Genomic DNA, 21,683 nt, shown 5'->3' with positions numbered 1-21,683 from the left:
GTTTTGGTTGTCAAAAATATACTCAGAATTTAAAAATAAATAAAAAAATTGGTAAGAATGTGCAATTAATAAGATAAAGGTTAGTATTGTATTTATATTCATACAAATAAATAAGAAAAATTCTGAGTCAATTGATGAATAGGCACAGAATGTAAATTAATGCAAAAAAAACAACTAATTGACAAACATATGGAACACGTATCCAACCTCATAATAATCAATGATATGCAAATCAATAGAACAATGAGCTCAGATGTAAATAGTAACACACCCAGTGCTGAGGGAAAAATAAAAGGCGCGCAGGCTAGGCGTGGTGGCTCACACCTGTAATTCCAGCACTTTGGGATGCTCAGGCAGGCGGATCACGTGAGCTCAGGAGTTTGAGACTAGCCTGGCCAACATGGTGAAACCCTGTCTCTACTAAAAATACAAAACATTAGCCAGGCTTGATGGTGCGCCCTGTAGTCCCAGCGACTCAGGAGGCTGAGGCAGGAGAATTGCTTGAATCCAGGAGATGGAGGTTGCAGTGAGCAGAAATCGGCCACTGCACTCCAGCCTGGGCAACAGAGTGAGACTCTATCTCAAAAAAATAAAAAATAAATAATAAATAAAAATAAATAAGAAGGCACGCAACTACTAATAGTGGGAGCATAAACTTGTATTACCAAATTAAAACAAACAAACAAACAAAAAACTCCCTTCCTTTTGGCCGGAACCGCCATTTTCTAGTAATTCGCCAAAATGACGAACACAAAGGGAAAGAGGAGAGGCACCCGATATATGTTCTCTAGGCGTTTTAGAAAACGTGGAGTTGTTCCTTTGGCCACATATATGCAAATCTATAAGAAAGGTGACATTGTAGACATCAAGGGAATGTGTACTGTCCAAAAAGGAATGCCCCACAAGTGTTACCTTGGCAAAACTGGAAGAGTCTACAATGTTCCCCAGCATGCTGTTGGCATTGCATAAACAAACAAGGGCAAGATTCTTGCCAAAAGAATTAATGTGCATATTGAGCATATTAAGCACTCTAAGAGCTGAGATAGCTTCCTGAAACGCTTGAAGGAAAATGGTCAGAAAAATAAAGAAGCCAAAGAGAAAGGTACCTGGGTTCAACGGAAGCCCCAGCCTGCTCCACCCAGAGAAGCACACTGTGTGAGAACCAATGGGAAGCAGCCTGAGCTGCTGGAACCTATTCCCTATGAATTCATGGCATCATAGGTGTTAAAAAAATAAAAGATCTCTGGACTGTAAAAATGTTTCTCTTCATTGAGTAGAAGTGTGGTGTCCTCTCCCCGAAAGAAATATTTAAAGCAAATTTTAATTGTGTCCTAATTCATTATGTAATGTCTTCACTATGCACATTTAATGTATTTCTTGTTGAAATATGTGAGGTAGCTTATTGTGCAACAAATTACTGAATTGCTTAGAAAAAGTCCAGGTATTATGTGTGAAATATTTGTACTGGTTTGAAGATAGTCCCTCTAAATCATCAAGGAAGAGATAAAATTATTTACAAAAAAAACCCAACTTTATGTACAAAGATGTTTACAGTAGCATTATTTATAGATGAACAGAGTAATGGTTAAGCAAACTATGGTAAATTCTAGAATGGAATATTATGCAGGTTTCAAAAGTTACAATTAGAGTAAATATAAGACTGTACGCTGTAAAAATGTATACAATAATTATACATATAGCATATAAAACGAACAAACAATTGCAGAGGGAGAAAAAAGATGAAAAGGGAAACTCCAAAAACATCAACAGTGATGGTAATTGGGTGGTGGGAATATGGGTGATTTTTGTTCTCTGCTTACTTTTCCATATTTTCCAAAATTTTAAAAATAAGCATGAACTATTTTTACAATGAAAAGAAAAACATGATTATTGCTTTTAACGTCCTAGCCTATGCCCTAGGGAATGTATGAAGCAGCAATGACAAGAACACATAAACAAAAACAAATGTATAAATTCAACTAGCAGAGTATTTACACCGCAAATTAAAAGGGGTAAAGTGTATGAGTTATCATGGCTATTAAGAAAGAACACAGAGAGTGTAAGGGTAACATTTATATAAATATGGGTGGGCATAAGGAATCAGTGTCTCTCTTCCAGTTAGAGAGATTTTTAGGGAGGAGGTTACATTTCAGGAGGTATTAGAATGATAGAAGGGAGGGGAAAACAGTGAAATGTCAGAAACATTTTTCTGTTTCCAAGTGTTTGGTATGGAAGTCTGAAAGCTGGGACTCAGATGAGTGATAAAAGTTACGACAAATAAAAAAGAGAAGTAGATATTGAGTGACGAGCCCGTCACTGCCAAAAAAAGGCAAGTCACCAGTTTAGGAACATTAAAGAGGAAGATGTCAGAACCTAAAAAGCAATAGGACAGAAAGTACACTTGGTCTTGGAACTCAGTGGAGTGGTGCTGGGTGGGAGGGGGAAATCTGGATAGGAAGCTGTTACAAAAAAATGAGAAAAGAGTATGTAACCAGCTATGTATAACTCCTTGATCTGGGCTTCCTTCTCTTATTATGGCCACATACCAACTATCTCAGAAATTCCACAAACATAACAGCCCCCACCCTTAGAATAAATTGTAATATCAGCCATTTGCATGCTCAGGGTTGTGAGTATGATAACAGTAGGGTTATCAAAATGGCAATGGCATAAAGCAGGGAAGTAATTGTTTTACAAAAATCCTTTTCCCTCTATTTCTTCATTCTGTTTCTAGGGTCAGTGCAAGTATTTTTGCAGTTGAATGGAATAGCAGCTTCTAAGAAATAAAAAACAGATGTTAGAGGAAGGCATTCCAGGGTGAGTCAGGAGAAGCCTTAAGAGTACTCTGTGCTCACAGCTTGCCCTACACTTTTCCTTGCTGTAATCTTGATAGATGCCTACATCCCCAACTCTGCGTAGGCAGCATCAAGGCCATAGTAGATGTAAAAATGTCAAAATACATTTACTCCCACGCCTGAATGTCCTGTGGAAAGAAAAGCTTGACTGATCTCAAAAGGAGTACTCTTAGGTAAAGGAACACACTCTCTTGATTCGCTTTTCAGATCTAGGAAAATATACACAGATAAACTACTTATGGGTAAATATTAATCATATAAAACCAACCTGTTAAAACAGAACTGAACTTAATTTTTCACAACTTTCTGTTTACTAAAGTTGTTCAGTATCAAGTGAAGTTATTCTATGTGAATAAAAAAGGTATTGCCCTTTGGAAAGTTATATTAAACATAATAAGTATCATACTTTCTTGGAAATGTTAGCTAAAGTTTCTATAGGAACTTAGCCACATCACATTGTTAACACGTTTGTGGTATGCATTTTTGAAATAACATGCAATTTATAGCACTGAATTAGAATTGATGTGTGATCATACCTGCATTTTTGGTATGTTTTTGAAATAGAATAAACATGATTATCTTCTAAACTGAGGAAATAGAAAAACAGAGGTAGAATGTATTTATATGAGAATATGATAATTTTGTAATAACTTAAAACACCTGAAATCATTCTTTAATTTGTTTAAAAAGCTTTTACATTTCTTTTGGACAGAGTTTCCACTGAAGTGAAGATTAACATGAGTTAGTCTGTCATTCCTTTACTAAGGGTCTATTGTGGGCAGCTTCCTTTCATAGTGGGTAATATAAAGAAGTATAAAAGGCATTCCCAACATATATCTCTCTATATATTTACTTATGATTAATTCTTTTCTGAAATTCAACTGTTTTGTCTTGTATTGCTGTAAAACTATGCCAAAACCTAGTGGCTCAAAGTATCAACCATTTTATTATTTGCCCATGATTCTGCAGTATGGGCAGAGAGCTTGGAGGGATCAGCTTGTTTCTTATTCTACGTGCCATCAAAGCTTGGGGGCTGCTGGAATGGGCCAGTCTGGGGTCTCTGTTCTCAAGGTCTGTAGGATTCTTTGGTTGTCTTCCATGTGATCTGTTCATGTGGTTACTTAGCTTGGATTTCCTCACACCATGGTGATCTCAGTTTAGTCTGACTTCCCAGAGCATAAAACTGTTAGCTGCCAGGCACCCTCAGAGCTTAGGCCTCCTGCTGGCACAGTGCTACTTTTGCTGCATTGTACTGGTTAAAGCAGGTCACAAGACCCCAGCCCGGATTCAGTGTGGGAGGGAATGCCACAAGGGTGTGAATATTGGAGACATAGTTCACTGGGGGCAATCTTTGGAGGTTAGCTAACACATCAATGTTTATTAGAGAAATTCACGAACATGATACCAAGCCTATTTCCTACCAAATGACCAAAAGCAAAGGAATGCTCAGCTTAATTGTCTTTTACTATACAGAAGTCTACACCCAAATCTTTCTGATGTTTCCATGATCTCTCCCAAATATGCCTCATTCAAATTCTTTCAGCACTGCAGTCTCTTCATTAGGTTCTAGCATGACTCTCATCTACACTAAATGTTTCCAGATGCCTGAATTCCAAAATTCAGAAAAATTAAGATATAACTAGTTTAGTCTATATATTTACAGAGAGTTGTCAACTTTGTAAATTTTTTTTAATAATTATTTTTTTCTTTTTTAGAGACAGGGTCTTGCTATGTCACCCAGGCTGGAATGCAGTGGCTTGGTCCTAGCTCACTGCAGCCATGAACTTGTGGGCTGAAGCAATCCTCCTGCCTCAGCCTCCCAAGTAGCTGGGACTATAGACACATACCACCATGCCTGGTTAATTTTAAACACGGGGATTTCGCCATGCTGCCCAGGCTGGTCTGCAACTCCTGAGCTCAAGCGATCCTCCTGCCTTGGCTTCCCAAAGAGCTAGGGTTACAGGCATGAGCCACCGCACTTGGCCAACTTCGTAATTTTTTAATTGCCAATTAAGAACATTAAAAAATGTACCATCTACTATTACTCTTGCTTGTTAAAGTATGTTTAATTTTTTAAAAAGTAACAGAATTTCATACTGAAGGACAGCCTTAGATCTGGTTACTTTATGAAAACTTAACTATATATCTTTATTGTTCTCATTTTGCTGCAAGTCATGAAAATCCCACCAAAGACTGCCACTGGTTCCTGGACCCAGTGTTTGGGAATCCCTAGTCAGTTCAGTGTTACTGAACATTTTCAAGGCCTTTTAAAAAATTTTTTTTTATTTTTTGAGACAGGGTCTGGCTCCATTGCCCAGGCTGGAGTACAGTGACATGATCTCAGCTCACTACGACCTCTGCCTTCCAGGCTCAAGTAATTCTTCCACCTCAGCCCCCTGGGTAGCTGGGACTACAGGTGCCACCATGCCTGGTTAATTTTTGTATTCTTTTGTAGAGATAGGATTTCACCATGTTGCCCAGGCTGGTCTCCAACTCTTGAGCTCAAGTAATCTGCCTGCCTTGGCCTCCCAAAGTGCTGGTATTACAGGTGTGAGCCACCACACCTACCCTTCAAGACCCTTTTCATTCAACCTGCTAACATCATTTCACATCTTTACCTAAGGACTGTAATCAGACTGATGATATTGCAAATTCTATAACTCCCTCATTTACATGGAATCATTTAAATCTGTGCTAATGTAAATAATCCAATTGTTAAATACTTGTCACTGTATTAGGACTAGATAGTGTTAACATAGTCATAGTTATGAATGGGGGGGTTCTGTAGTTAGATTGTCTCTGTTCCAATCAGGGTCTGAGCAAATATTAACAACATTTCTCTCTGCACTTCAGTTTCCCCATCTGTGGCATAGTTTTAAAGAGATTATGTATAAAGTGTATGGAGTAGTACCTAGCACATGGTGAGCACTCAGTATGTTTGTTATATTATTATTATAATTATTATATTTATACATGGCATCAGTATTTTGCACTTGCATGTAGGATTTTAACATACTTTATATTTTAAGGGTGATCTCAAATATCCACAATACTTTGGAAGAGATTAGTCACAATTAGACGATAGAATTTTAAGGTTGGAAGGGAACTTTATTTTATTTTTATTTATTTATTTTTTTGAGACAGAGTCTCGATCTGTCACCCAGGCTGGAGTGCAGTGGCGCAATCTCGGCTCACTGCAACCTCCGCCTCCCGGGTTCAAGCAATTCTCCTGCCTCAGCCTCCAGAGTAGCTGGGATTACAGGTGCCTGCCACCATGCCCAGCTAATGGAAGGGAATTTTTAATATCATATGATTCCACCCTATTAAAGGTGAGGACTTCTTTATTAAAAAAAGTTGGCCTGGCGCGGTGGCTCACGCCTGTAGTCCCAGCACTTTGGGAGGCCGAAGAGGGCGGATCACGAGGTCAGGAGTTCGAGACCAGCCTGGCCAACATGGTGAAACCCCGTCTCTACTAAAAATATAAAAATAGGCCGGGGCGGTGGCTCACGCCTGTAATCCCAACATTTCCGGAGGCCAAGGCGGGCGGATCACCTGAGGTCGGGAGTTCAAGACCATCCTGACCAACATGGAGAAACCCCATCTCGACTAAAAATACAAAATTAGCTGGGCATGGTGGCGCATGCCCTGTAATCCCAACTATTCGGGAGGCAGGAGAATCACTTGAATCCAGAAGGTGGAGGTTGCAGTGAGCCGAGATCGCGACATTGCACACCAGCCTGAGCAACAAGAGTGAAACTCCATCTCAAAACAAAATAAAACAAACAAAAGACCAAAAATTAGCTGGGTGTGGTGGCGTGTGCCTGTAATCCCAGCTACTCCGGAGGCTGAGGCAGGAGAATCGCTTGAACCCGGGAGGCAGAGGTTGCAGTGAGCCGAGATCGTGCCACTGCACTCCAGACTGGGCGACAAGAGTGAAACTCCGCCTCGGAGAAAAAAAAAAAAGTTAATTCAGAGTCCATCTATCTTATGGCAGAAGATAACTAGTGATGTGTCATAATAATCAGAAGAGCCTTGTAGGTAAGTAAGCTATATATGGACCCCACCTATATTTCTAGTAGATATTTCTAGAAATATATGGACCCCACATATATTTCTAGTAGTTCTACCAGGTTGGTTATCACTTCCACTTATATTTATCAGTGTCACCCATGTATTGTCTTAACTACTTGTATTTTTTCGTATATGTCTAAATGGAAAGCAACATAATGTTCACGGTTCTCTGAGAAACAACAAAATTCCTAATACCTAAAAATGGTAATAATAATAAAAAAAAGACAAGCAGGGTTTAGGAAATTTATTTTAGGGCAACTGCCTGATTTATTTTAAGCCCTACGCTTAAAAATAAGTCTAATTCACATGACTTAAAATGCTGGAGCCAAGAAAAGTCACTGCAAAGGCATTTAATGAAATACCTGGTTTGTCTAGTTGTCTTTGTTATGATTTTTGTATAAACCAAGAACGTCCTATCTTGATATATATAGTGGATTTTATATCTAAATATTTCTTGTATTTAATACATTGAAAATAGAAATAGACATTTTTTCAAACAATATAAGATTTTCCTAACCTCTGACTCACATCGTAAGGCTGGTGGACTGTTCAGATGCTGTACGATGCTTTTTACTCCGATGCTTTTTGGTTCATCTGCAGCATTTTCCATCATGGGGTAAAAGATCCACATTTTCTATTTCTAGTGATCCTTAATTTGGCTTCTGAGCAAAAATAAAGTTTGATGAGAAATAAATTAAGGTAGATTTCCTGCTGAAACCAGTGAAGAACATAACTTTATCAGCGGGGGTGAGTGACAAGTCTTTCACCTTTCCTCACACCACAGTCAACGAAGTAACGGAACTAGGAGAAATGCCCATTATTCTCATGTCCTACATTAGTTCTGATAAAAATCACAATTAAGTTTCACTGAATGTTTTGACATTGAAACGGCAGCATTACACGTCCAGGAGAGAACTACAGTAGGGGTGTTAAGAGAACTAATACGAACGACTTAAAAATATTGATTTTTTTCTACGAGATTATTTTCCTTTAAAAAAATTAAATTGAGCTTGACTTCTATTGACTGTATCTTCCGGAGTCAGTATTTTATGGCTCCCCTGACACACACGCCTGGCGTGGGAGGGCTGAGCGCTGCAGCGCTTCGGAACTTTCCCAGTGAATCGTAAATGGGTTCAACGCCGGGGCTCGCGGAGGGCTGTCCATGGAGTACCACTGAAAACCAAACGCCACTGGTGCTCAATGCTGGTACCTGCCGACGAAAAGGCTTCTTGCCTAAAAAAGTACCTATTGCCCCACCCTAACAGCAACAAGGAGAACAAGCACTCTCTCCTCGTCAGAAGTCTCCGGACTGGCTGCAACCCAGAGGAAACAGAGCTGGGGCATCTGCCGGGACAGCGATCAGAAGCAGCCAGAGCTCCGCCTCCGTCCAGACCTCCAAGGCCGCTCCAGAGCCCTGCATGGCTCCTCAGAGCCGGCCAAGGCGAGGACCTTGCCGGCAGCTGCTTACCCCCACTCGGCTCCTCCCAGCGGTCCGCCTTCTCCGCCGCGTGCCCGCAAGGCCCCGCCCACCTCACCGCCCCGCCCCACCCTGCGGAGGCGACAGAGTGCGCGCGCGCGCGCGCGGGGTCCCGGCTGGTTCCCCTTCCGAGCGTCCGCGCCCCGCATGCGCAGTCTGCGCCGGCGGTCTCCGTTTGTTTGAACAGGAAGGCGGACATATTAGTCCCTCTCAGCCCCCCTCGCCCCACCCCCCAGGCATTCGCCGCCGCGACTCGCCCTTTCCCCGGCTGGGACCGCAGCCCCTCCCAGAAGCTCCCCCATCAGCAGCCGCCGGGACCCAACTATCGTCTTCCTCTTCGCCCGCTCTCCAGCCTTTCCTCTGCTAAGTCTCCATCGGGCATCGACCTCGCCCTGCCCCACCGGACACCGTAGCAGCAGCCCCAGCAGCGACGGGACAAAATGGGAGAGTGAGGCTGTCCTGCGTGGACCAGCTCGTGGCCGAGACTGATCGGTGCGTCGGGCCGGGCCGAGTAGAGGCGGGGACGCGGGGCTAGACCGTCTACAGCGCCTCTGAGCGGAGCGGGCCCGGCCCGTGGCCCGAGCGGCGGTCGCAGCTGGCACAGCTCCTCACCCGCCCTTCGCTTTCGCCTTTCCTCTTCTCCCTCCCTTGTTGCCCGGAGGGAGTCTCCACCCTGCTTCTCTTTCTCTCCCCGCTCTTGCCCATCTCGGGACGGGGACCCCTCCATGGCGACGGCGGCCGGGGCCCGCTAGACTGAAGCACCTCGCCGGAGCGACGAGGCTGGTGGCGACGGCGCTGTCGGCTGTCGTGAGGAGCTGCCGGGTGGGATGCGACTTTGGGCGTCCGAGCGGCTGTGGGTCGCTGTTGCCCCCGGCCCGGGGTCTGGAGAGCGGAGGTCCCCTCAGTGAGGGGAAGACGGGGGAACTGGGCGCACCTGGTGACCCTGAGGTTCCGGCTCCTCCGCCCCGCTGCTGCGAACCCACCGCGGAGGAAGTTGGTTGAAATTGCTTTCCGCTGCTGGTGCTGGTACGAGGGCATTGTCACAGCAGCAGCAACATGTCGACTGGGGACAGTTTTGAGACTCGATTTGAAAAAATCGACAACCTGCTGCGGGATCCCAAATCGGAAGTGAATTCGGATTGTTTGCTGGTGAGTAGCGCTGTTCTCTTTTGCTTGTCTGGGGTTTTGCATGTCTTTCCTTCCTCTTGCATTAGTCTGGTTCGCTGCAAAAGAAAGTCTCAGGTGTGCATAATCGTCTTGGAAAATGCTAGATTTCTGTTTCCTGAAGAATCTTGGAGTACCATTAACATCTCATGGTGTGGTCCTATTTGCCATTTGACTGGCTCTGTACTAACTACTCTGAACTTTTAATTCTGACTCAGTTCATGAGTACCCGAAAGATACTTACAAACTGCTATTGCAGGCATCCTATAAAAAGTTATCACGTCAGAGTTACTGCAACGTATACAGTTTGTTGAATTGCGATCGTAGTAATGTTGATCTTTCTGATCCGTTTGACAGTTAAATTGGAAAGACTACTTTGCATTTTTTTTTCCTTTTTGCAATTTAGCTCCTAGGGGTTTAGTTTTTAGCCTTGAAAATGATAACGGAGAATTGCTATTGAGGAAGTGATTTTTGAGCCAAAATTTCATAGGTGATTTGAGTTTGAAGGAACTTTTTGCTGAACTATTGTAAAAACCCAAGATAATTGGTCATAGGTAATTACAGTGTTAACTTATTTTATTGTATTATTGGTTACAAAAGTACGTACCATACAGTTATTGTAACTGTCTTTTTGGTGGTGTGGCACTTAACATTGTCACTTGTAAAACATTCTAAAGAGGGTTTTATGACATGAAAAACCAAAATCCCATTTTAAAAATAGTTAAGTGGTTGATAATACAGTTATCTGTAAATAATTGGAATTCTTAGGTTTGATACATTTCCTCTGTAAATGTATCAAAGTTGTTCAGAGTTTCTGAACAACTAAGGGTTATATAATATTTCTTGGTCCAAACAAAACCACATAATCTCTAAAATAAGGTTTCAGGGAGCATGTATATGGGCAGGATTTCGCAATGTCTTCGGTGAAATAATGTTAGATATGCTCAGTTTTGGGGATTAAGATTAAGGAAACAAAATAATACCATTCAAAGAAATAATACAATTCCCCATCTTGAATCAAGGGAAAATTAATGTAGATTGTTTAAAATTAACGTGCATTTCAGTTACTCTAAATTTCTGTTTATTTGTATTTTTCCACGTGTATGAGTTTTACAAGAAGCTTCCCAAAGCTTTCAGAATTGTTGTAAGCATCCCTGACCAGGAAATAAGAGTATTGTGGGTTGTTTGAAATGTCTCACCACATTATGGATGCTCTTTATATTGAGAAATAGTAAACAAGGTTGATGCGTAATAGATTTTAAAACATTTTATTAAACGAGATAAGTGGAAGGAATTAGAATATATCTTCTAGTAAGGATTTCTATAACTTCTAAGAAGTCTGATTTATCTTTTAATATTTATTCAGTTTTCATATATTTTTGATTTTATTTTGCTTTTCGATCTCCTTATTACATGAGTGGTGTTATAGGGAGGGTTTAGTAGCTTTCTTTTTCTTTAAATCATCTGGCCTCTTGCTATAGCTTCATTTGGTGGGGATCTTTATTTACATGTGGAGGATACGAGGAAATATAAGTCATGACTCTTTCCCTGAGAGTCCAATCTATTTAATGGAAGACAAAACCTTGTCTCACATATATACACAGAAACAAAGCTAAACACTTCACAGATTGAGAAAACGTGATAAATTCCAGATGATTGTTTAGATAATGTATGTTCTTGGAAACTGAGAGGAAGAAGTCACTGTGAGTTGAGAGAGCCAAAGTATGTTTTATGATGGATGGATAGGATTTAGATAGAGGGTACTCAAGAGGAGTGGAGGATAACGTGAATAGAGGGTGGAGACATGACTGGCTATGACATGTTTGGGGAAACAAGGAAGATAAGTTTGGAAGGAAATATTAGGGTTAGATTGTGGAGGATTTGATTGGTAGGCTAAGGATTTTGGACTGCCTTTACACTGTTGTGGCTATTAAATATTTATAAATAAGACCGTGCTAGGATGAATGAAGAAGATGAATCTGGTGTGTGGAAGATGGGTTAGCATGGGAAAAGATTGGAGAGACAGTGAGATTGGACAGTTTTTAAAAATTGTTATTATTGTAATAGTCCAGAAATGATTGAAGCCCAAAATTGGGGCATGAGAATGAGAAGAGAAGAATTAATGGAACTTTATTGGCAGGGAAAAGAAGGGGAACCAAAGAGAGAGGCAATAGTCAGATGACTCTGAAGAGGTTGAGCCTGGATTATAGGGAGAATGGTAAAAATAGCAAAGTCAGGTTTGGAAATTGCTTGTGAAGAATAGGCCTACAGATAAATTCAATTTTAGATTCGTTGTGTTTGAGGGGATAGTGGAGCAATCATGAGAAAATGACCTGTAGACTGTTGGAGATACAGAACTGAGCTCATAATTACAGATAATGATTTAGAAGTCATTTGCACAAAGGTGCAAGTTGATATAATGGTAAAGGGAGAAACAATGGAGGGAAAACTGAGGGTGAAAGATGAAGGTTGAACAAAGAGGAAGAGTGGAGGAAGTAAGCCATCAAGGCCTCCAGAGTTAGGACAGCCAGGTATCATGGAGCCCAACACTTTTAAAACAACATTTTGTTAAAGAGAATAGTCAACAGACAGATTTGGTTGTTTTTTTCCCCTTGAAATCTTATAATCTTGTCCTCTTTTTCTGTTTAGTGCCACAGCTGTTTATTGATAGCTGTTACTGAAATTTTATTACCCTGTCAATCTGAACTTGGTAAAGACTGAATTTTCCTTTTTTTTTTCTGAGATGGAATCTCACTCTGTTGCCCAGGCTGGAGTGCAGTGGCGCGATCTTGGCTCACTGCAACCTCCGACTCCTGGGTTCGAGTGATTCTCCTGCCTCAGCCCCCGCGAGTAGTTGGGATTACACGCGTGCACTACCACGCCTGGCTAATTTTTGTAGTTTTAGTAGAGTTGGGGTTTCACCATGTTGGCCAGGCTGGTCTTGTACTCCTGACCCCAAGTAATCCGCCTGCCTTGGCCTCCCGAAGTACTGGGATTACAGGCGTGAGCCACCGTGCCTGACCCAAGACTGAATTTCCTTTAGAGACAAAAAATCCTTTTTCTGGTTTTGTAGTATCTAGCATGAATTTTCTTCGCATGATGTTTTATGTTTAACATTGAGCATTCGTTCGTTCATTCATTCATTGTGTCATTCAGAGTGACCTATCAGGTGACTTCAGCTTTTTCAGTGAGTCTGTTCTTGTTCTTCCCTATCTGGACTTTGGACCTCTCATATATTATAGGAACAAAACTCCTTTTACATTGGTTTCCTTTTTCTGTTATTTTGACTTTTGTTGATTTGTGTAACTGATACTTACTTATTAGTGTGTATTATGTGCCACTTGCAGTCCTTTAGTTCTAGAGTTTTTTTTGTAATCCCAAAAATAAGGTTTTCAAATTGTTTCTTCTCTACCTCCTTTACTAGATTCATGCTTAGAAATGGAAACTTCCAAATCTTTTGGTTTCAGAAGTTTGCTGGTATATGTCCTTTTAAACTACCTTACCTACTAAACAGCTTTTTTGTTGAGACACTAATGATGAATAGCATCCGTAATCTGAAATTTGAAGTGCTCAAAATCTGAAACTTTTTGAGTGCTGACATGACGCCATAAGTGGAAAATCCACCTGACCTTGTGAGATGGGTTGCAGTCAAAATGCAGTCAGAACTTTGTTTCATGCACAAAATTATTAAAATATTGCAAAAAATGACCTTCAGGTTGTTGTGTATAAGGTATGTATGAGATGTAAATGAATTTCTTTTTTTTTTTTTTTTTTTTTTGAGACGGAGTCTCGCTCTGTCGCCCAGGCTGGAGTGCAGTGGCGCCATCTCGGCTCACTGCAAGCTCCGCCTCCCGGGTTCACGCCATTCTCCTGCCTCAGCCTCCCGAGTAGCTGGGACTACAGGCGCCCGCCACTGCGCCCGGCTAATTTTTTGTATTTTTAGTAGAGATGGGGTTTCACCGTGGTCTCGATCTCCTGACCTCGTGATCCGCCCACCTCGGCCTCCCAAAGTGCTGGGATTACAGGCGTGAGCCACCGCGCCCGGCCATGAATTTCTTATTTAGACTTGGTCCCCATCCCCAGGGTATCTTATGTATATGCAAATATTTTAAAATCTGAAAAAGTCTGCGGTCTGAAACACTTCTAGTTCCAAGCATTTTAAACAAGGGATACTCAACCTGCAGTAGTTTAGAATAATGTAGCTGGAAGAACTCTGATAAGTGGCTATCCAACCTTTTCTTGAACACCTGTAATTTTTTTCAAGAACTAAGTAAGTTCAATCTTCATATTATATATAAATGCTAAAATAGTCTGCAAATACTAAGATACATTATGATAACCATTCACTTGTTTCCTAGAGCATTCAAATTACTCAACTTTGGTTTTCTGTAAGTCAGATTCTTTCCAGTGTCCTAATGGTTGTCTTTCTTACTGTCCATGTTACAGTTTATAAGGATTATCGGGAGCTATTTCTCTTTTCCTGACTTCCTTATCTTCTAATTATTTTGTCTAGGGCCTGTAATAATTTCTCAGTGATTTTGAGTACCTTTGAAAACAGAATAAGGGATGGAGTTTAGTTAAGCCTGTTTAATCTTTGCAGAGGAAAAAAATGCTTATGATTTGCAAATTAAATAGGAAAAACAAGGCCGGGTGCAGTGGCTCGCTCCTGGAGGGCTGAGGCCGGAGAATTGCTTGAGCCTAGGACGGGGAGGTTGCAGTGAGCTGAGATTGTGCCACTGCACTCCAGCCTGGACGACACAGTGAGAACTTGTCTCAAAAAAAAAAAAAAAAAAAAAAAAGGAAAAATAAAAATGGTTGGGAGGGTTATAGATACATTTGTTTTGAAGTTTGACATACTTTTCATGAAAATATCTTGCTTGTAGCGTATTTATTAGCACACCACTTCATGATGCCTGTTAAGAACATGACCTTTCCACTTTTCTTCTGGCTGGTGGAGGTGTAGCAACGGGTGAGTGGAGGAGACAGAAGGGAACCAGTATTAGTCAAATAGTGCATGTTGAGTTCTAACACTGTGCTGTTTGTCACTACTATTCTTATTAGGGAGTTTTTCAGAATGTGGAAGATAAATGTAAATGAAATTTCTGGTGTTAGTCTTTGAGTTTTTCGTCCTTTAAATTATCTTCCTGGGCTCTCTTGACCTGGTGCTTTCCCATCTTTTCATTCTTCTTTTTTTCTTTTCCTCAATCTTTGGCCTATCATACTTATCTTTGTCTTCACTCTCTTGAAGAATTAATCCATTCTTACAGCTTCAATTATTATTATCTCTATGTACATGATACCCAAATCTTTATTTTTAGTCTTTTGTTTCAAACCTTAAATATCTGACTGCCTTGTAAGCATTTCTACTTGGATGTCATGTTAGTCTCAAATCCCTCATATTCCCAAACAAGCTTCCTCCCATAAACTTACCTGTTTTGTCATTAATTCCACTATTGTCCCTGTCACTAAACTGGAATTTTTGTTGTGAACTTTTTTGACAGTGTTAGTCCACACATTGGGTTATTACAGCAGATTTTGGGTAGCATTTTCGAATCTAGATTATTGCTGTCTAATCCCCTGTATGCCTTGCCAGTTGAATTGATCTTTTTGGGGGTATATTACTCTTGGAATGAAAAGACCTGAGGTCATTAAATCTTTGAGCCTTAAAGTTGTATCTCTGCCAGTGTTCCTAATTTGTGAGTTAATAGGTGTTATTAGTATCAATTGCATATCTGGTTAGTTTGGACCAGACTTTTTTGGTTGTTAGTATGTTGAAGGAACTTCTTTTAAAAAAACAAGTTACTCTCCTAATTCATTTTTATTCATTCAGCAAATCTTTGTATAGGGCCTAAACTTGGATTGAAATCTAGGCTGTGACATGTATTTGCTGAAATATTTTAGGGAGTTATTTTAACCTCTCAATGCTGTTTCATCTTCAGAAAGATAAGAGGGGATAAAAGTACTAGATTGTTGTTAGAATTGAATAATATAGTCAAAGCAACTATCACAGCATTTGGTATTTAGTAAGCATTTGTAATATTGTCATATTTATAATATTTCTGTTATATACTAGTCAGTGTGCTTAGTCTAGAAGTTGATATTTATTGTCTTCTCTAAGTACAGTGTAATTTATCTGGCACCTCAAGCTGCTCATAAATTCATAATCTAGCTGTGCGTTATTGACGTCTAAGCCAATTGTAACTGAAAATTGAGACATTTATTAATAGATTCAATAAATGGGAAGATCTTTTAGAGTGTTTATTTGTTTAGTCGTGATTTATAATATGGTATATACTTTGTGCCAAGGGTTTAGTTGGATATAAAAGGCAATTGGGAACTAATTTACGGAGATTGAGTTGTTATCTTGTTTTCTTTCTGTGTGTATCTTTTATACTTTCAGTGTGTGTTCTGTAAATAGGCCCTCTTGCACTACAGGCACCCTGTGGGTGTGTAGAGAGGTGGCTCAGAGTAACAGCTGAGATAAGAATTGGTTAATTCATTAATCTTTTGAGTCAGAAATGTTTTTTTTCCGCCCAGTCTGGAGTGCCATGGCGCTATCTTGGCTTATTGCAAGCTCCACCTCCTGGGTTCATGCCATTCTCCTGCCTCAGCCTCCCGAGTAGCTGGGACTACAGGCGACTGCCACCACACCCAGCTAATTTTTTGTATTTTTAGTAGAGACAGGGTTTCACCGTGTTAGCCAGGATGGTCTCGATCTCCTGGCCTCGTGATCCGCCTGCCTCAGCCTCCCAAAGTGCTGGGATTACAGGCGTGAGCCGCTGCGCCCTGCCCAGAAATGTTTTTAATCCAGAAGAAGGAACTACATATAAAATTTTATGTTGAATAAAGAGTAAATTCTCAGTTTTAGATTAGACTTTGCATAACTTTACACCAGTTTTACTTCACGTTTATAAGTTTTGGTGTTATGGATATATGGTGAAAACTACAGATTCTATTATGATAATTGATAGAAAAACTCACTTATCAGGAAATATTATATATAGAGTTCTATTGCTGAAGATAATCCAATAGCTCTACTTCTCCATTCCTCATCCCCACTAAAAAGGGGGTATATCCATTTAGTTTAAGTCCACAGTATAGCTGTTGGATACGACACACATGTGTTCAAGAAGATGAACAGGTAGTACTGCAGTTCACAATGGAAAGTATTTATTCTTAAAAATATGCCATTAGTGTGGTGTGAAAAGAACACTGGACTGAAAATTCAGAGCATAGTCTTGTTTTGCTGTTAAATCTCTGTGTAATGAAGTACATCATTTTTCTCATCTAGGCTTCAGTTTCCCTATTTGTAGAACAAAGAGTTGGACCAGATAGTTGCTGATGTCTCTTGTGTCTCTGAAAATTCTATGATAGGCCTGGCATGGTGGCCTGTAATCCCAGCACTTTTGGAGGCCAAGGTGCAAGTATCCCTTGAGCCCGGGAGTTTGAGACCGGCCTGGGCAACAGAGAGGGACCTCGGCTCTACAAAAAAAATAAAAATATTACCTGGGTGTTGTGGCTTCCACCTGTAGTCTCAGCTACTTGGGAGGTTGAGGTAGGAAGATCGCTTGAGCCCAGGAGGTTGAGGCAGCAGTGAGCCATGTTGGTGCCACGGCACTCTAGCCTGGTTGTCAAAGTGAGACTCTGTCTCAAAAAATAATAATAATAAAATAAAATTTATTAAACAAAATCTATGAGACTTTGTTTATTACACTTCAATTAAAACTTCAAAAAATTGTCTTTGATTTATTATTTAAGAAATAAAACTTAAACAGTTAAATGATGCTGGGGTAGAAATGTAAGACTGTCAACCATCTTTAGTAAGTGCTTTTTTTGGAACTAATTCCTAAATTAATTTCAATAGTTATATTTGCCATTAGTTTTTGAATTTGTGACTTACGTTCATAATTGTAGGAGTTTGTACTTTCTGAACAGAGGAAGTGTAATTTTTTATTTGTATATCTATTAAAATGTGAATATATGATTTTCTTCTCTAGTATACTTGCCCTCTGTGTTTGGGATTATGAAATATAGAGTATATTTTTATTACAGTTCCTAAACAATTAATAGGAAGGTAGATGTTCAAATTAACGTCCAAAGTCTGATATCTCAGGGAGGTGAGAGTTTATCTTATACTTGTGTTATATTAAGGGTAGGCCAACCTGTGCCCCTCTTAATTGATCCATACTTCTGATACCAGATTTTTGGCAAGAAATTGAAAATTTTCTCAGATTGTTGTCTTGAACTACTTTTTTTGTTTTTTTTTTTGAGACAGGGTCTGGCCCTGTCACCCAGGCTGAAGTGTGGTGGCATGATCTCAGTTCACTGCAGCCTCCACTTCCCGAGCTCAAGCCATTCTTCTGCCTCAGCCTCTTGAGTAACTGGGACTACAGGCAAGCGCCACCATGCCTGGCTAATTTTTGTATTTTTTTTGGTACAGATGGGGTTTTGCCATGTTGCCCAGGCTGGTCTCAAGTGAGCCATTGGCCTCACTTTCCCAAAGTGTAAGGATTACAGGCATGAGCCACAGCACCCAGCCCTCAAACTAATTTTGAAACAGTGGACTGCAATTAACTTTCCTTTTTCTCTTTTCTGTTATTCATTCATTCATTTGACAAATGTTTATTTGCTGTGTACTGTGTGCTAGGAATTCTGCTATGCAATGGAACACCATGGTGAGTAAAAACAAACATATCCCACTTTCATGGAATTTATAGTGTCAGGAAAAGGATTAATTAAATGTCTATCACACTAAGATAGGAGTGGGGTATGGTTAAGGGCAGGTAAGAGATATGATCATGACTTTCCTTTAAGGTTTGGTTTACTTGTAGTAAAGCAATTAAGTGTATAGTTTTCAGATATGAGGCTGTAGATTGTATCAGATTCACTTGAGGCACTTGTTAAAAATGGAATCTGGGATCTTGCGTGGACAAACAAAATCACAATTTTTTGGGATGATTCTTAGGATTTGCATGAGATGTGGATTCTTAGACACACTCAAGTTTGAAAACTGTAGTTACAGTGGAAAGAATGTGAATTTTCGTTCTGTTTGGTAATTTTATGATGAAAAATTTCAAATATACGCAGAAGTAGGGAAAATAGGATAGTGAACTCCTGTTATTCAGATTTTGCAGTTTTCAAAATGTCATCACATTTGATTTCATTAATCACCCTTTTTCTTACCAAAATATTTTAAAGTAAATTCCATATATTGTCATTTCATCCTTACATACTTCAATAAGCATCTTTGAAAAAAAAAAAAGGACATTTTCTTACATAATCATAATGGCTGTTATCATGCCTAGCAAAATTAAAAGTGCTTTGGTATCATTAATTCCCAGTTTATATTCATATTTCTGATTGTCTAAAACAGTGTCTATTTTACAGTTGCTTTATTAGAATCTGGATCCAAAGTCCAAATGTTGCTTTTCTTTGGTTAGGTCCTTTAAGAGTCTTTTAAGTCTCTTAATATAGAGAAATCGCATTCCCCCAACTTCTCCAACTCCCCTCCCCCTGCATGTTGAAGGAACTAGGTCAGTGGTACTATACAGGACCTTGTTTTACATTCTGGATTTTTCTTTTTACTTTCCTAATGATGTAATTTAACTTCTTCCTATATTTTCCATATTTCCTATAAAATGGTAGTTAGATCTAAAAGCTTGATTTACTTATTTCAGATTTCTAGTCAAGGGTACTTAATAGATTGTATTTTCTTTTGCCTCACACGGAGGTGCATAATGTCTGCCTGGCCTGTAGTGATGCTAAGGTTGATCATTCTGTTCAGTTGGCATCAGTCTGTGATAACTTCCTGTAAGAATCCTTCATTAACCTTTCATCTAATGGTTCCATTCATTCATGATCTTTAACTGAATCCCTGCTATTTCATTAGGGAATAGCAAAATAATGATTTTCTAATTCTGTTATTCCTTTCACATTTATTAACTGTAATTCCTCTGTTAAGAGTAGAACTTTTACATATTAATATCAACTAGGGCTGTATGTTTACCATGAAATCCAATTCATGAAATACAGGATGAATGCTTCAATCTTTTCCTTAATTGCCACTTTTTATAGCAAGGTATTTTGGAGACTTATTATGATAGATATGCCACAAACTGGGTAACTTGAGGGGAGTTTAAGTAAAGGACTGTTTACAAAGGTATAGATAATATTTAAGGAAACTGGTAGGGATAGTACAGTGCTCTGTGACTAGTCACAGTGAGGAAGGGAGTTGCGATCGCCTCTAGGCCAGCAGGAAACAGGGAAGAGGAAAGCAGCTGAGGAGGGTAGCTCTATGGAAGAGGTCTGTCTGACAGGGAGTGTGCTTTCAAGTAAAGAGGAGCTTGTGGATCAGGTATTAACGGAGACAGAGGAATGTATCCCCTACCCTTATTCTCCTCCCTCCCTACATGCAGTCTCCTTCTGAGATCTCCCATTACCTGAAAAGCTAATATGCAAAAGAGCCTGTTGATATGATCCGTATGAGTCACAAACAAGACATAACCAACATTTATTTATTTCGCTCAGTCTTTTTTTTTTTTTTAATTTTTAGCATCATTATAAACACATTTAAAAATATTTTTGGTGTGTTTTCAGTCAATTTATGTCATCCTTGCTGATACTCAGTTTGTCCTGTCTTTGGCTAATGGGGGCTTCTTCAGGTTGATTCTCATGTTATTTGTATATGACCCTAATTATCTTTGATAGAGCTTCGTTTTTTTTTTTTTTTTTTTTTTTTTTTTGCTGCAGTAAGGTACTCAGGCTCATCTTGTACATTTCTTGCCTCAGACTTGGAAATCAGCCATTCCTCCAGGAAACTCTTTCCTTTTGGTGGGGAATGCTACTCTTTACTATTGGTTGAAATTGTTTCTTGTCCTTGTTCAGTGAATAGAGCTATGATATTTTATTTTTGAAAAGAAGAAAAAGTGACTGATTATTTCACCGACTTCTTGTCAGTTAGGCTCTTTCATTTTAGTTTTTTTTTTTTTTTTTTTTCCCAGTACTTAAAAAGTGCTTTCTTTACTTTTTGATGTAATTTTATTTTATTGTGTATGTGAAACATTTACATGCTTTTTGGTTGGTTTGGGTTTTTTTGTTTTTGTTTTGAGACAGTCTTGCTCTGTCGCCCAGGCTGGAGTGCAGTGGCACCATCTTGGCTCACTGTAACCTCCTCCCTCCAGGTTCAAGCAATTCTTCTGACTCAGTCTCCCGAGTAGCTGGGACTACAGGCATGTGCCACCATGCCTGGCTAATTTTTTTATCTTTAGTAGAGGTAGGGTTTTGCCATGTTGGCCAGGCTGGTCTCGAACTCCTGAGCTCAAGTGATCTTGTCTGCCTCAGCCTCCCAAAGTGTTGGGATTACAGGCATGAGCCACTGCGCCCGGCCTGTTTTTTGAGACAGGGTCTTGCTCTGTCCCCCAGGCTGGAGTGCAGTGGCATGATCACGGTTCACTGCAGCCTCTTCCTCCTGGGCTCAAGCGATTCTCTCACTTCAGTTTCCTGAGCGGCTGGGACTATAGGCACGTGTTACCATGCCTGGCTCATTTTAAAAATGTTTTGTAGAGATGGAGTCTCGCTGTGTTGCCTAGGCCAGGATCAAACTCCTAGGCTCAAGGGATCCTCCCACCACAACCCCCCAAAGTGTTGGGATTAAAGGTGTGAGCTACTGTGCCAGGCCCATTTACGTGGTTTAAAAGTTAAAACTATACCAGATATATTCAGAATATTCTTACTTTGATCAACATCTCTCTACCCTGTTCTTTTCCCTTTACTCTTTTTTTTGATTTGACATCTCAGTGTTTATTCTTATAAATATAAGCAAATATATATCCATATACACATATACATAGATATATTTATATTCTTTTTTTATCACTTCCTTACACAAAAAGTAGCATGTTACATATTGGTGTATGCTTTTCCTCCTTCCTTTTTACAGCTGAGTCCTGTTCCATTTTGTGGGTGTTAGCATTGTTAATTCAGTCTCCTATGGATGGACATTTGAGTTGTTTATATTTTTACCAGTGTGTCTTTGGAGTAGGTTCCTAGAAGTGAGATTGTTGGGTTAAAGACACATGCATATATAATTTTGCTCACCGTTAAAATATTCTCCCTCT

At 39.9% G+C, this 21,683-nt stretch overlaps 1 protein-coding gene across 2 annotated transcripts in view; it reads left to right on the top strand.

The window, feature by feature from the left end:
• Positions 1–8,545: 8,545 nt before the first annotated feature.
• ROCK1 (Rho associated coiled-coil containing protein kinase 1) overlaps positions 8,546–21,683 on the top strand; it is a 161,452-nt gene continuing 148,314 nt past the window's right edge. The window contains exon 1 of one of the 2 annotated variants that reach the window (XM_004059230.5): positions 8,546–9,552. In XM_004059230.5, the coding sequence (XP_004059278.3) occupies positions 9,460–9,552 (93 nt within the window). In that variant the 5' untranslated portion in view covers positions 8,546–9,459. The remainder of the gene's footprint in view (positions 9,553–21,683) is intronic. The other variant, XM_055368617.2, reaches the window with a different exon arrangement.

The sequence above is a fragment of the Gorilla gorilla genome, chromosome 17 (assembly GCF_029281585.2).
Source record: "Gorilla gorilla gorilla isolate KB3781 chromosome 17, NHGRI_mGorGor1-v2.1_pri, whole genome shotgun sequence".
Lineage (NCBI taxonomy): Eukaryota > Metazoa > Chordata > Mammalia > Primates > Hominidae > Gorilla > Gorilla gorilla.
This window is presented reverse-complemented; position numbering and strand designations above follow the sequence as displayed.